Genomic DNA, 15,109 nt, shown 5'->3' on the forward strand with positions numbered 1-15,109 from the left:
TTTTGCTTAAAGTTAACTTTAGAACATGTTAAGACTGAATTGCGTTTCACTTAGTACCTAGTACCATTTGAAGTAAAGTGTGTGTGTGTTTTAACAAATGAATGATTAAAGGAAGTTGTCATTTTAGTAAACTCCTTATAGACACAGTTTGTTAGGGTCATGAAAACTATTTATAGTAGGTCCTTGGGTTACGTCTGAGATCCGTTCCTACCGTGCGACGTAACGTGATTTTCGCCCTAAGTCAGAACCCACTTACATAAGCACCTACATCACTCACATGGAGCACAGACACAGTAGTAATGAAGTGAAACAGAAAAAAAATTTAAAAGATAGCAATTCCTGACCTTTACTTGTGGTAAATAAATAATAAAAAACATAAAGCACATATGTACAGACGTCGAAATGACGGAACTTTTTTTTTTATAAATAAATGGGAGATGGCAATGTAACCATGAAACAACATACGTCGAGTCCAACGTAACCCGAGGACTACCTGTATCCATTATAAACTGCTTTTTAGAGATTGATAATTTTGAACCATTCTGTACTATTCTGTACTGAGAAGAAACAGTATATATAGTAGGGGAAGTCTTTGATTTTAATTTCAATTCTACCAAATAATAACTGGTTAGGGTCAACTTCTGAGCTTCAGTTTTCTCATTTATAAATTAATTATATAACTTTATAGGTTCTTAATTACTTTAAACGTAAGTATTTGGCACAAGAGGGCTTGATAAATGTTAAGTTTCTTTCAGTAATCTGAAATATGCATACATAGCTCATGCTAATCTAAAAGGTCCTTGTCTGTTTCTTTTTTTAAATTACAGTTACATCCAAATAAAAGACTCAAATTTGAGTGAAAAAAAAAGAAAGCAGCTACATGTAAAGCTCTTCCTGTCACATAACGGGTGTTCAATAGATGATAATTTTTGCTTTTACTGATGTTTTGTTATTTTATTACCTATTTAGGTTATGCATGTCTTTAGCTTGTCTTTGGTTAGAAGTTATTTTTAAAAAGACTTGTCTTAAAATGACAGATAGCGGCAGATGAGCCTCCACCGGAAGGATGTAGTTCATTTTTCTCAGTGCACGGAAGGAAGGCCTGTGATGTCGATGCCCTCGAGACTCTTCTGCTGACAGCACCTGAAAGGTAGCTTGTGTGTTTCTCTCTGTAAATGTCATGTGTTCATTGTGCTCCTTTTTCGTCTACATCAAGATGACTTCTAGTTTTTCATGAGCTTTGTAGTCTCGAGTCTGGAGTCTGGAACCAGGCTGATTAGATTTGACTTCCAGCTCTGTGGCTTAAAATGTTTTGTGAACGTAGGCAGATTACTTAACCTTTCTTTCTCATCTCTTTTCAAAATGGAGATTATAAGAGTACTTGCCATAACTGGTTTGGCTCAGTGGATAGAGCGTCAGCCTGCAGACTGAAAGGTCCCAGGTTTGATTCCGGTCAAGGGCATGTACCTTGGTTGCAGGCACATCCCCAGTAGGAGATGTGCAGGAGGCAGCTGATCGATGTTTCTCTCTCATCGATGTTTCTAACTCTCTATCCCTCTCCCTTTCTCTCTGTAAAAAATCAATAAATATATTTAAAAAACAAAAAGAGTACTTAATATTACTGTTATTATTTAGTAGTGACTGTATCTGAGAAATTACATGTGCTTTGTCATCAGCTCAGTGAGGAATGCTCTGTGCACTAGAGCCAGAGCCTGAAATAACTATAGTCATGATAATGAACACTCAGGGTAGGATTAGTTTCAGACAAAGAAAACTATTTAATTTGAATATTAAATTGGTATTCAGTGGGCTAGCTTCTGCTTAAAGGTTGATTTCCTGTGGTGGACAAATGTAATAATACCTCTTGCTATTGGGCTAGGGCGGTGGTCGGCAAACTCATTAGTCAACAGAGCCAAATATCAACAGTACAACGATTGAAATTTCTTTTGAGAGCCAAATTTTTTAAACTTAAACTATATAGGTAGGTACATTGTTATTAACTTAATTAGGGTACTCCTAAGGCTTAGGAAGAGCCACACTCAATGGACCAAAGAGCCGCATGTGGCTCTCGAGCCGCATGTGGCTCTTGAGCCACAGTTTGCTGACCACGGGGCTAGGGCAGTAGGTGTGCACCCCTCCACTGGCCTGATGAACTGGATAGCAATGCCCCTTTTTTGTGGTGTTGCTCTGCTGGATCAGAAGTGCTGAGGGTGTTGTCAGTGGGGGTAGTTCTTCTTTCCTGGGGTTATCTGCCCAGCACTTGCTCTCTGCCCAGCAGATGAAATGAGTGCTTTTCAGTCAGGTGACAACTAAAACCCAGCGGGCCAAGGTGGCTGTGTGGTAAAGTGGTGCTCCTTTGGGGAAAACAAAACAGATTAACTTTTTTTAATTTGTTATAACAATAATGCATACTTTGTAAGGAAAAGAGTGACAGTATATCCTCTTTTGAGAGCTGGTAACTATTTTTAATGGTTTGGCTTGTATCCTTTTAGACTTCTTTCTGTGGTTATGCATTTATACAGGAGGTAGGTTTGTTTTTACTGGAGTCATCTTTCTTTAGTACACGTAAGTGTATTTCATTAAGAGAAATTGGTAGGTCATAAAGTCTATGCAGTAATATCTATTGGTGTCCTGATGTTATTTTTAAAGAAGTGTTTTTGGAGGGTAAGTTTTAAAATTTGAGGAAAACATAAGTTAGGAAGATCATAGTGAAGATGATAGAGGAAGGAGATGCTCTAATTGGCAAGTTATATGCTTGAAGCATTCCTCTGCTTTTTTGCTTTATTTGTACTTACGTTTTCAGATAAAAGGATAATTATATTCTATTTATGGTAGAGTCATTTATTTATTTATTTATTTATTATTTTAAAAATATATTTTATTGATTTTTTTTTTTTACAGAGAGGAAGGGAGAGGGATAAAGAGTTAGAAACATCGATGAGAGAGAAACATCGATCAGCTGCCTCCTGCACACCCCCTACTGGGGATGTGCCTGCAACCAAGGTACATGCCCTTGACCGGAATCGAACCTGGGACCCTTGAGTCCGCAGCCCGACGCTCTCTCCACTGAGCCAAACCGGTCAGGTCTAGAGTCATTTATTAAAGTTTTAGTACTATGAGATCTAGATATATATCTTCTGGCTTTCCCCACTTCTCTAGGAATTGGTAACAATTACTAATCAAAGTCTGCATTTTATAGCTAATATTTTATGTAATGTACTATTATTATTTTTAATGATGATGAAGTAAGACCTCATACCTGACAGTATTCTTCCTGAAAACTAACATTTTGATACTTTTATATTAAGATGCTCACAATCTTTACTTAAATTATTGTTGCAGCTATATTTTCTTTCAAAACTTTTTAAAGTTTATAATTTTAAGCATTTGCTATTTATTTTCAGACCCAAGCCCTTATTGTTCAAAGGTGATCACAGATACCCCTCATCCAGTCCTGAGAGTCCAGTGGTGATTTTCTACTCTGAGATTGGTTATGAGGCGTTTTATAATTTCCACCGCCAACTTGTATCAAAAAGCAATGCAGGCAAAATCAATTACATATTCAGACATTATGTATCTGTAAGTATTGACTTACTTTACAACTCTTTTAAATATTAATTTGCCCAGCATGATTTTATCACATAAGCTAATAATTTTTCCGTTTATAAAATTTTACTTTTTTGAAAAGTTAAGTACTTTCATAAAATGCTTTTTGCACATAGGAGGTACTTTGCTTACTTTTCTAAAGTTTAAAACAATTATGCTTAAAAATAGCGTAATAAAGTTTATATTCTATTTCAAAATGAACCACGTAAATTATATTTAATTTGGCCCAGATTTAATATGCTCGCATACTATGGAACTAATTCTTTAATTAATTTCCTTTCTAAACTTCTTTTTTTTAAAATCTTTTCATAAGATGGAAAAGGAAGGATTTCTGGAGGTAAAAACCAGGCAGAATCGATTGAAAATGAAGGTTTTGAATCCTTGTATAGCATTTAGCTTTAAATTATTTATGTGTACAGATTGTTAGCCTTAAAGTTTCTATGTTCTAATAAGCTCAATAAATATTGGATGCTAAGTCCATGCAAGTAAAATAAAAATTTTGAATGAAAATTTGTATGAGCAGAAACATTCAAATTAATACTTAATTTTTGACAACTGCACTCCTTCCCTCTGCCCCCAAACTCTGTTGCTGGTGTTAAAGATTAAAATGTCTAAAGGCCCATCCTTATTCAGGGTGGTGGTAAGCCTGTGACATTGGGTCAGCCCAAACCCTGACTGAAGACATTTGAATTCCATCAAGAATGTAAACGTGCCTCCATGTACACACGGCCCCAACACTGCACTGCTGGGCGGAAGTCTCCCTCACTGTTCCCAGCCCTGCTGCACAGGTTGTGAAACTCTTCCTCTTTCTCCATTTCTTCACATGGTTTGGTTCCCTTTCTTTGCCTTTTCAACTGTTCCCTTCCCTGGTTTTGCTTCCTCCTTGGAATCCCATTTTCATACATGTGGCAGGATAGGAACCTAAAGGAGGCTAGGATTTCCTTTGCAGTTTAAGTGTATTCTGAGTGCATAACCCGAGGTGTTAGCTACACGGCATTGACACAGTCACGTTCTGTACATTGTGACATGTGAAGAGCTCAGTGGTGATGGTGGAATTCTTGCTCTACTTGCAGCGCCCCAGGAGAGAGCCTGTGTATCTCTCCGGCTACGGCGTGGAGCTGGCCATTAAGAGCACCGAGTACAAGGCCAAGGATGATACCCAGGTGAAAGGTGAAGTTGTAAATTAGACCAATGTGTTTTCTTTTTTAAAAATAATGAGTTAAAGGAGAACCTTTTTCCTAATGATAAAGAATAGATTTAGGAATATGATGAACCTGAGTCTTCTATCCCATGTGAGTTGGGTGACATTAAGTAAATTCCTATGTCCTAATTTTTTCCTGTGTACAGATAATGATATATGCTTCTTAAAGTATTTGTGTGGAGAAAATAAGATGTATAAGTAAGAAATTAACACAGTTTTTTGCACAAAAATATTCAATAAGTAGCTATTGTTATTGATGATACACAGTTCACAAATAGCCATTAATTTGTGGCCCAATGTGAAATCTTAAATTCTCCTATAATTAACAAACGTTTTAATGGTTTATATTATTTTCGGTACTTGGAACAGTTTACTATGGATACTTCTTGTCATACTCTAGAGTTTTTAATTTATTATTTCAACCACAAGTTTTATTTTTATTTTTTCAAATATGTTTCTATGTATTTCAGAGAGGAAGGGATAAGGAGAGTTAGAAACATCAATGATGAGAGAGAATCATTGCTTGGCTGCCTCCTGTATGCCCCCTACTGGGGATTGAGCCCACAACCTGGGCGTTTGTCCTGACCAGGATTCAAACTGTGACCTCCTGGTTTATAGGTCAATGCTCAGCCATACTGGCTGGACTCCACCACAAGTTTTATGTACAGTCTCCTTTATTTCTTTTGTTTTAACCTTTAAAAAAATTTTTTTAAATGTTTAGTTATTAAGTTGATTGTGGTTCTCTATTTCTTTTGAGCTCATTTTAAAGATAAAAAGGATTGGCTTGGTACATGGAAGATAGCCTAGTAGCTCATCATTCTGTTCTCAATAATCTATTTAGGGTTAAGTTGCTGGTTGCATATTCTTTAGAATTTTGATATTGAAAATTCCATTGTTTGTAATTTTAAAGGTATTAATTTAGAAAATTTTAATATGTAATTTTCCAAATTTTAAGGAAAAAAATATATTCGTACTTTATCCAGGAGCATAGGCCATATTAAAAACACATTAATTTTCTCTGTTTGTTTGTTACCATTGCAAAATTAGGTATGAACATTTTAAATGGTATCATAATATTGGGTGTTCTGATTATTTTCTTTTATATTACTCAGATGTATGAGGTTGTAGTATTTTTATTTCTAATCTGAGTGATTATACATGACTTTGCTGTGCCTTTACAGGAACTGAAGTAAACACCACAGTGATTGGTGAAAATGATCCTATTGATGAAGTTCAAGGATTTCTCTTTGGAAAATTAAGGTATGTATATTCTTTTGGTAAGTGGTCTTACTCTATTTAAACCTCTAGGCTTCCTCACACTTTACACCATCTTCCATATTGCTGTCTGAGTTACAGATCTCCCAACAGTATTTTATATGTGTCATCTGATAGGAAGAGATGACCACTTAATTATAGGACAGTTTATGATCTCTAGTCATTCTGAGCACATATGATACTATGGTTCTCTGCTTATGACTTACATTGAGTTCCTTTCCTGGACTTTGTAATCGATGGCATAAAATTTCATGTCATTTTTTTATTCACATAGTAGGAGAAATATAATTGTTTCAGTCAATATTTTCCCAAGAAATTAAAATGTATTTTAAGTTAGCGTGGTAATAGCTATTTACTCATGCTAAACATAGTCTGCAAAAAATGCAGAAGAGGTGTAGCAGGATGTGTAGTAGATTTTATACATGTTCAGTCAAAATACATTAGTATTTGCTCTATGTGAAAGAGAATAGAATATGGTTTTCTTTTGAAGAAAATTTCATAGCCATCCTATGAAGTATCAAAGGATTTTATAGCTGAAAACAGTCTTCTTAGCTCTTTTTTTATTCATTTATTATTTTTTTTGCTGATAAATTGTTAAAAAAATAATTCTTCATTGTTGAAAGTCTTAAATATGTCCTCCTTTCACCTGCATCAACTCCCTCTAGCTCGCCCCACCCCCTGCCCCAGGCCCTCACCACCTCACTGTCTACAGCCATGGATTATGCATATGTCCATACAAGGTCTTTGGTGGATTACCCCTCACCAACCCACCCTCCCCCGCCTTCCCTCCAAGATTCCACACTGTGTTCCATGCTTCCATGTCCCTGGATCCACTCCATTCATCAGTTTATTTTGTTACTTAGATTCCACATATAAGTGAGATCATGTGATACTTGTCTTTCTCAGACTGACTTACTTCACTTAGCATGATACTCTCTAGGGTTGCTCCGTGCTGTCTCGAAGGGTAAGAGATTCTTCTTTTTTACCATAGTACTCCATGGTGTAAATGTACCACAGCTTTTTTATCCACTCATATACTGATGGGCACTTGGGCTGTTTCCAGATCTTAGCTATTATAAATTGTGCTGCTATGAGCATAGAAATGTATACATTCTTTCTGATTGCTGTTTTGGGTTTCTTAGGTTATATTCCTTTAACCCTTTGCATTCTGCTGTACCCTCTCAGGGGACGTCGGAATTCTAGCATATCACTCGGATGTCCCCTCTCAGGGGACATTGCAGTTTATTAGTGATTACGGGGAATTGAGTTATTTCAACGCAACTTTTTGAGACATGCATGTTTCCCTGAAGTTTTATCTTGAAATGGCACAAGAAATTAAATCAAAATATCATAAAATTACTAAGATATATACAAGAAATGTCAGCGGGTTTTGTGTCGGATTAAACAATAAACTACATATTCCCGATGTGGGACAAAGAAAACGGGACTGCATTGTGTGTTCTAACAGGAAAACACCTGGTGGCAGGCGTCAAACCACTTATTACTGTCAAACATGCACTAATCAGCCTGCAATGCATATTGGGGAGTGTTACAAAACTTATCATACTGTACAAAATTATAAACAATAAAATATTGGTTTTTTTTGCAAATATACATTCCTCGATGTCACCCAATTCATATAAGTCCAATATCATTATAATACGTTACTTGGTTCCAAAATTATACTAAATAATACGAGGGTCTGTAAATGCACGTTTCCGCCGCAAAGTAGCGTCGAGTAGCTGGTAGCCAATGTCCAGAATGGTTCGGAGTGCAAAGGGTTAAGTGGGATCACTGGGTCAAATGGCAGTTCCATTTTTAATATTTTGAGGAAACTTCGTACTATTTTCCATAATGGCTGCACCAGTCTGCATTCCCACCTGCAGTGTACTAGGGTTCCCTTTTCTCCACATCTTCACCAGCTCTTGTCATTTGTTGATTTGTTGATGGTAGCCATTCTGACAGGTGTGAGGTGATACCTCAGTGTCATTTTGATTTGCATCTCTCAGATGATCAGTGACTTTGAACATTTTTTTATCTGTCTCTTGGCCATCTGTATGTCCTTTTTGAAGAAATGTCAATTTACGTCCTTTGCCCATTTTTTTTTTAAAATATATTCCATTGATTTTTCACAGAGAGGAAGGGAGAGAGATAGAGAGTTAGAAACATCGATGAGCGAGAAACATCGATCAGCTGCCTCCTGCACATCTCCCACTGGGGATGTGCCCGCAACCCAGGCACATGCCCTTGACCGGAATCGAACCCTGGACCCTCCAGTCCGCAGGCCGACGCTCTATTCACTGAGCCAAACCGGTTTCGGCTTTTTTGCCCATTTTTTAATTGGATTGTCTGTCTTCCTTTTGTTAAGTTATATGAGTTGCTTATATAGTTTGGATATTAACCCTTTATCAGATGTATCATTGCCAAATATGTTCTCCCATGCAGTGGGCTCCCTTTTCGATTTGTTGATGATTTCTTTTGCTGTAAAGAAGCTTTTTATGTCGCATTTGTTTATTTTCTACTTAGTTTCCTTTGTCCTAGGAGATGTATCCATAAACATATTGCTATGACAGCTGTCTGAGATTTTGCTGCATAAGGTTTTTTCTAGGATTTTTATGGTTTTCCAACTTGCATTTAGGTCTTTTATCCATTTTGAGTTTATTCTTGTGTATGGTGTAAGTTGGTGGTCTAGTTTCATTTTATTGCATATATCTATCCAATTTTCCCAACACCATTTATTGAAGAGACTGCCTCGACTCCATCATATGTTCTTGCCTCCTTTGTCAAATATTAATTGAGCATAATTGCCTGGATTGATTTCTGGGGTGTCTGCTATGCTCCATTGATCTATATGCCTATTCTTATGCCAGTACCATGCTGTTTTGATTACAGTGGCTCTGTAGTATATCTTGTAAGCTGGTATTGAAAATCCCTCCTACTTCGTTCTTCTTTCTCAAGATTGCTGCAGCTATTCAGATTCTTTTTTGTTTCCATATAAATTACTGGAGTATTTGTTCCAGATCTGAGAAATATGCTGTTGGTATTTTATTTTTTTTAATTTTTAAAAAATATATATTTTATTGATTTTAGAGAGGAAGGTAGAAAGAAAGAGAGACAGAAACATCAATGATGAGAGAGAATCATTGATTGGCTGCCTCCTGTACACCCCACACTGGGGTTGGAGCCCACAACCTGGGCATGTGCCCTCACTGGGAATCGAACTGTAACCTCCTGGTTCTTAGGTTGATGCTCAATCACTGAGCCACACCAGCCAGGTGCTGTTGGTATTTTAATAGGGATTGCATTAAATCTGTAGATTGCCTTGGGTAGTATGGACATTTTAATGATGTTGATCCTACCAATCCATGAACACAATATATTCTTTCACTTGTTCATATCTTCTTCTATCTCTTTTTTCAACGTCCTGTAGTTTTCTAAATAAAAGTCTTACCTCCTTGGTTAAGTTTATTTCAAAGTATCTTAATTTTTTTTGTTGCAATGGTAAATGGGTTTTTTGTTTAGTTTATTTTTCTGAGAATTCATTACTGGCCTCATCGATTTTTGGGTGTTGATTTTGTATCCTGCTACATTGCCAAATTCATTTATTAAATCTAGTAGTTTTTTGTTGGAGTCTTTAGGGCTTGCTATGTACAATATCATGTCATCTGCGAATAATGAGTGTTTTATTTCCTCCTTTCCAATTTGGATGCCTTTTAATTCTTCTTGTCCGATTGCTATGGCTAGGACTTCCAATGCTATCTATAATAATAAGAGCGTAATATGCAAATCGACTGAAAAGCGGAACGACCGTCTGGACAACCTTTCGAACTAAGCCTGGGCTGTGAGGGCCAAGGCAGCCAGGGCTGTGAGGGCTGAGCCAACTTGGGCTGCTCTTGCACAAATTTCGTGCATCGGGCCTCTAGTGTTGAATAAGAGTGGTGAAAACCAACATCCTTGTCTTGTTCCTGTTCTCAGGGGAAATGTTTTAGTTTTTGCCCATTGAGTATGATGTTGGCTGTAGGTTTGTCATATATGGCCTCTATCATTGTGACATATGCTCCCTCTATTCCCATTTTGCTGAGAGTTTTAATAAAAAATGGGTGCTGGATTTTGACGAATGCTTTTTCTGCGTCTGTTGATATGATCGTGTTATTTTATTATTATTTTTTAAAAATATATTTTATTGATTTTTTACAGAGAGGAGGGAGAAGGATAGAGAGTTAGAAACATCAATGAGAGAGAAACATCGATCAGCTGCCTCCTGCACACCCTCTACTGGGGATGTGCCTGCAACCAAGGTACCTGCCCTTGGCCAGAATCGAACCTGGGACCCTTCAATCTGCAGGCCGACGCTCTATCCACTGAGCCAAACCGGTTAGGGCTGATCGTGTTAGTTTTGTCTTTTAATTTGTTTATGTGATGTATCACGTTTATTGATTTGCTAATATTGTACTAGCCTTGCATCCCTGGAATAAATCCCACTTGGTCATGGGTGTAATCTTTTTAATATATTGCTGGATGCGATTTGCTAATATTCTGTAGAGGATTTTAGCATCTATGTTCATCAGGAATACTGGCCTGTATATCTACCTATCTTTCTTCCTTCCTTCCTTCCTTCCTTCCTTCCTTCCTTCTTTCCTTCCTTCCTTCCTTCCTTTCTTTCTTTCTCTCTCTCTCTCTTTCTCTCTCACTCTCTCTCTCCCTCCCTCCCTCCCTCCCTCCCTTCTCTCCCTTCCCTCCCTCCCTCCCTTCCTTTCCTTTCTTCTTCGTATTTTTTATTGATTTCAAAGAGGGAAGGAAAGGGAGACAGAGATAGAAACATCAATGATGAGGGAGAATCACTGACCAGCTGTCTGCTGCATGCCCCCTACTGGGGATTGAGCCAGCAACCCAGTCATGTACTCTTGATCGGAATTCAACCTAGGACCCTTCAGTCTGCAGGCCAACGCTCCATTGACTCAGCCAAACCCGCTAGGGCGCTCAATTGTTTTTTGTTTTTTTGTTTTTTTGTTATTAAATCTTTATTGTTCAGATTATTACAGTTGTTCCTCTTTTTCCCCCCATAGCTCCCCTCCACCCAGTTCCCACCCCACCCTCTGCCCTTCCCCCCACACTGTCCTCATCCATAGGTGTACGATTTTTGTCCAGTCTCATCCTGCATCCCCCACACCCCTTTCCCACCCAAGAATAGTCAGTCCACTCCCTTTCTATGCCCCTGATTCTGTTATATTCACCAGTTTATTCTGTTCATCAGATTATTTATTCACTTGATTTTTAGATTCACTTGTTGATAGATGTGTATTTGTTGTTCATAATTTGTATATTAACCTTTTTCTTCTTCTTCGTCTTCTTAAAGGATACCTTTCAGCATTTCATATAATACTGGTTTAGTGGTGATGAACTCCTTTAGCTTTTTCTTATCTGTGAAGCTCTTTATCTGACCTTCAATTCTGAATGATAGCTTTGCTGGGTAAAGTAATCTTGGTTTTAGGTTCTTGGTATTCATCACTTTGAATATTTCTTGCCACTCCCTTCTGGCCTGCAAAGTTTCTGTTGAGAAATCAGCTGACAGTCGTATGGGTACTCCCTTGTAGGTAACTGACTGTTTTTCTCTTGCTGCTTTTAAGATTCTCTCTTTGTCTTTTGCCCTTGGCATTTTAATTATGATGTGTCTTGGTGTGGTCCTCTTTGGATTCCTTTTGTTTGGGGTTCTCTGAACTTCCTGGACTTGTAAGTCCATTTCTTTCACCAGGTAGGGGAAGTTTTCTGTCATTATTTCTTCAAATAGGTTTTCAATATCTTGCTCTCTCTCTTCTTCTGGCACCCCTATAATTCGGATGTTGGTACGCTTGAAGTTGTCCCAGAGGCTCCTTACACTCTCTTCATATTTTTGGATTTTTTTTCTTTTTTCTTTTCTGGTTGGGTGTTTTTTGCTTCTTCGTATTTCAAATCTTTGACTTGATTCTTGTGATCCTCAAGTCTGCTGTTGGATCTCTGTATAATATTCTTTATTTCAGTCAGTGTATGCTTAATTTCTAGTTGGTCCTTTTTCATAACCTCGAGGGTCTCACTAGATTTATAGAGGGTCTCACTAAATTTATCAGCGGTTTCTTGAAAAATCTTATAACCGTGGTTTTGAACTCTATATCCAGTAGTTTGCTTTCCTCCATTTCTGTCATTTGTGACCTGTTTCTTTGTCTCTGCATTTTGGCTGCTTCCCTGTGTTGATAGAGTGGCTTTCTGTGCTAGGTGTCCTATAGGGCCCAGTGGCTCAGCCTCCCCAATTACCTGAGGTGGACACTCTTGGTGCACCCCTTTGTGGGCTTTGTGCACAGTCTTGTTGTAGTTAAGCCTTGATTGTTGTAGGTATCACTGGGAGGAATTGACCTCCAGGCCAATTGGCTGTGAGAATCAGCTGTGTCTATGGTGGGAGAACTTCTGTGCTGAAGACACCCTTATGGGGCAAGACTTGCTTCTGTGGGGCTTTGGTGCTCATTGAGTCTGCCCCCTGAGTGTGTCCCTTATGGATCTGAGGAGTTGTAATCTGGATGGTCCCACTCTGACCACTGGGTACACTGGCTCTTGGATCTCTAAGGAGGTGCTAATTTAGCCTCTGCCTGAGGCTACCCAGCAGGAGCTACGGAGAGATCTGCAGATTCACCCTCTTTGTTTGGGGTTTGGAGGTGCCCAGATGAGGCCCAGCTGTGAAGCAATGCAAGCTGCTGTAGGGCCTTGGGCCTTCTTTTGGAAGTTCTGGGTTTCTCTGATCCAGCTGCAGTTTGTTAGGTAATTTTCAGATTGCAAAGTGCCAGGCCATTCATATGCAAAAGCCTCTGGGACCAGCTTGGATGGGGCAGGGTCTCAGGGAATCAACAGGGTGGAGCAAACAGCTATGGCTGGTCCTCAGCCCTGCCCTAAGAGGCCCCGGGTCTCAGTGTCCCGTGGTAATCACTGCAAGCACCTTTGAGAGAAAGCTGCCCTGGAGTTCTGCCCGATGCCAGACAGTCCAGTTTCTCCCTGTATGAGTCTGGGTCCCCAGAGACTCACCCAGAACTGGAGTTCAGAGTAGTCGGGAGCTTGTGACTCCCTGCCAGCCCTTTCCACATGCGCCAAGTACTCAACTGCCAGCCCTTTCCATGTGCGCCTCCGTACCTCTGCACTTTACTTCCGCACCTCCTTTCAGTCTCAGTGTGCTTTTCTCTTTCCTTCTAGTTGTAGAATTTCCACTCAGCCAGCCTTCCTGTGTTTCTGGATGATGTCCGTTTTGTCTTTTTCAAATCTCTTTCTTTATAGTGTCTTTATCTGATTTTGGAATTAGCCTAATACTCGCCTCATAAAAAGAGTTTGGAAGTGTCCTTCCTCTTGAATTTTCTGAAATAGTTTGAGGAGTATAGTTGTTAGTTCTTTGAATGTTTGGTAAAACTCCCCTATGAAGCCATCTGGACCCAGGCTTTTGTTTGCTGGCAGTTTTTTTTATTTTTTTATTACTGCTTCTATTTCATCTGTTGTTACTGGCCTGTTCAGGTTTTCTGATTCTTTTTGATTCAGTTTTGGGGGTTGTATTTTTCTAGAAATTTGTCCATTTCATACACATTGTTCATCTTGGTGGCATAGAGTTGTTTGTAGTATTTTCTGTGGTGTCAATGGTTACTTCTCGATTTTCGTTTCTGATTTTATTTGATTCCTCTCTCTTTTTTCTTGATGAGTCTTGCTAACAGTTCATCAATATTGTTTATCCTTTCAAAGAACCAGCTCTTGGTTTCATTGATTTTTTGTGTTGTCTTTTTAGTCTCTATGTCATTAGTTTCTGCTTTAACACGTTAAGCGCCAATCCTGTTTTGTCTTCCTTTCCGCTTAGCCCGCTATCCGATTTCACTGATATGCTGGCAGCACCAGTGACTGACCGGTCCAGACGGAAAGTATAGTGTCAGTCACCGGTGACTGACATGGCGCTTTATTGTGTTAATCTTTATTATTTCCTTTCTTCCACTTACTTTGGGCTTTTCTTGTTGTTCTCTTTCTAGTTCTCTAAGTTGTAGGGTTAAATAGTTATTAATTTTTCTTGTTTTTGAGGTATGCCTGTAGTGCTTTGAAGTTCTGTCTGAGGACTGCTTTTGCTGTGTCCCAGAGATTTTGGGTATTGTCTGTTCATTTTCATTTATTTCCAGGAAGTTTTTGATTTCTTTCTTAATGTCATTGGTAATCCATCCATTCTTTAACCAGATGCTATTAAGCCTCCATGTGTTTGAATGTTTTTGGGTGTCTTTACTGTAGTTGATTTCTAATGTCATTCCACTGTGATCTGAGAAAATGCTTGATATGATTTCATATCTTGAACTTGTAGAGACTTGTTTTGTGTCCTAACATGTGGTCTATCTTTGTGAAGGATCCATGTGCACTTGAGAAGAATGTATATTGTGCTGCGTTAGAGTGATATGTTCTATAAATGTCAATTAAATCCATCTGAACCAGTGTGTCCTTAGAGTCACTGTTTCCTGATTAAGTTTTTGTCTGGAAGATCTATCCAGTGAAGTCATCAGGGTGTTAAAGTCCCCTACTATGACTTTATTGTTGTTGATCTCTCTGTTAAAGTATTCTAGAATTTTTAAAATATATTCGGTGCTCCTATTTTGGGTTCATATATGTTTACCAGGGTTATACGCTCTTGTTGGATTGAGACCTTTAGTATTATTTAGTGACATTTGCTGTGTCTTATGATGGCTTTCATTTGAAGTCTATATTGTTGGATGTGAGATTGCTATTCCAGCTGTTTTTTCTTTTCTATTTGCATGGAAAAATTTTTTGCATCCTTTTACACTCATCCTGTGTGTGTCTTTTGTTCTGAGGTGGGTCTCTTGTAAACAGCATATAGTTGGGTCTTGTTTTTGTATCCATTCATCTACACTATGTCTTTTGATGGGAGCATTTGATCAATTTACATTTAGGGTTATTATTGATAAGTACTTATTTATTGCCATTTTCGTTCTATATGCCTAGGTTTCTCTCTCTGTTTCTTCTTTTGATTAC

General features: G+C 38.3%; 1 protein-coding gene across 7 annotated transcripts in view; it reads left to right on the forward strand.

Annotated features, from left to right (window-relative positions):
- UGGT1 (UDP-glucose glycoprotein glucosyltransferase 1) overlaps positions 1–15,109 on the forward strand; it is a 168,407-nt gene that overhangs the window by 29,732 nt on the left and 123,566 nt on the right. For 5 of the 7 annotated variants that reach the window (XM_006102841.3, XM_014468153.2, XM_023744168.1 and 2 more), the window contains 4 exons: positions 1,038–1,150; positions 3,405–3,579; positions 4,680–4,776; positions 5,989–6,067. In XM_006102841.3, the coding sequence (XP_006102903.2) occupies positions 1,038–1,150; positions 3,405–3,579; positions 4,680–4,776; positions 5,989–6,067 (464 nt within the window). Of the gene's footprint in view, positions 1–1,036; positions 1,151–3,404; positions 3,580–4,679; positions 4,777–5,988; positions 6,068–15,109 lie in introns of those variants that run through there. The other 2 variants (XM_023744169.1, XM_014468157.2) reach the window with 2 other exon arrangements.

This window comes from Myotis lucifugus, unplaced genomic scaffold, assembly GCF_000147115.1.
Source record: "Myotis lucifugus unplaced genomic scaffold, Myoluc2.0 scaffold_433, whole genome shotgun sequence".
NCBI classification, from domain to species: domain Eukaryota; kingdom Metazoa; phylum Chordata; class Mammalia; order Chiroptera; family Vespertilionidae; genus Myotis; species Myotis lucifugus.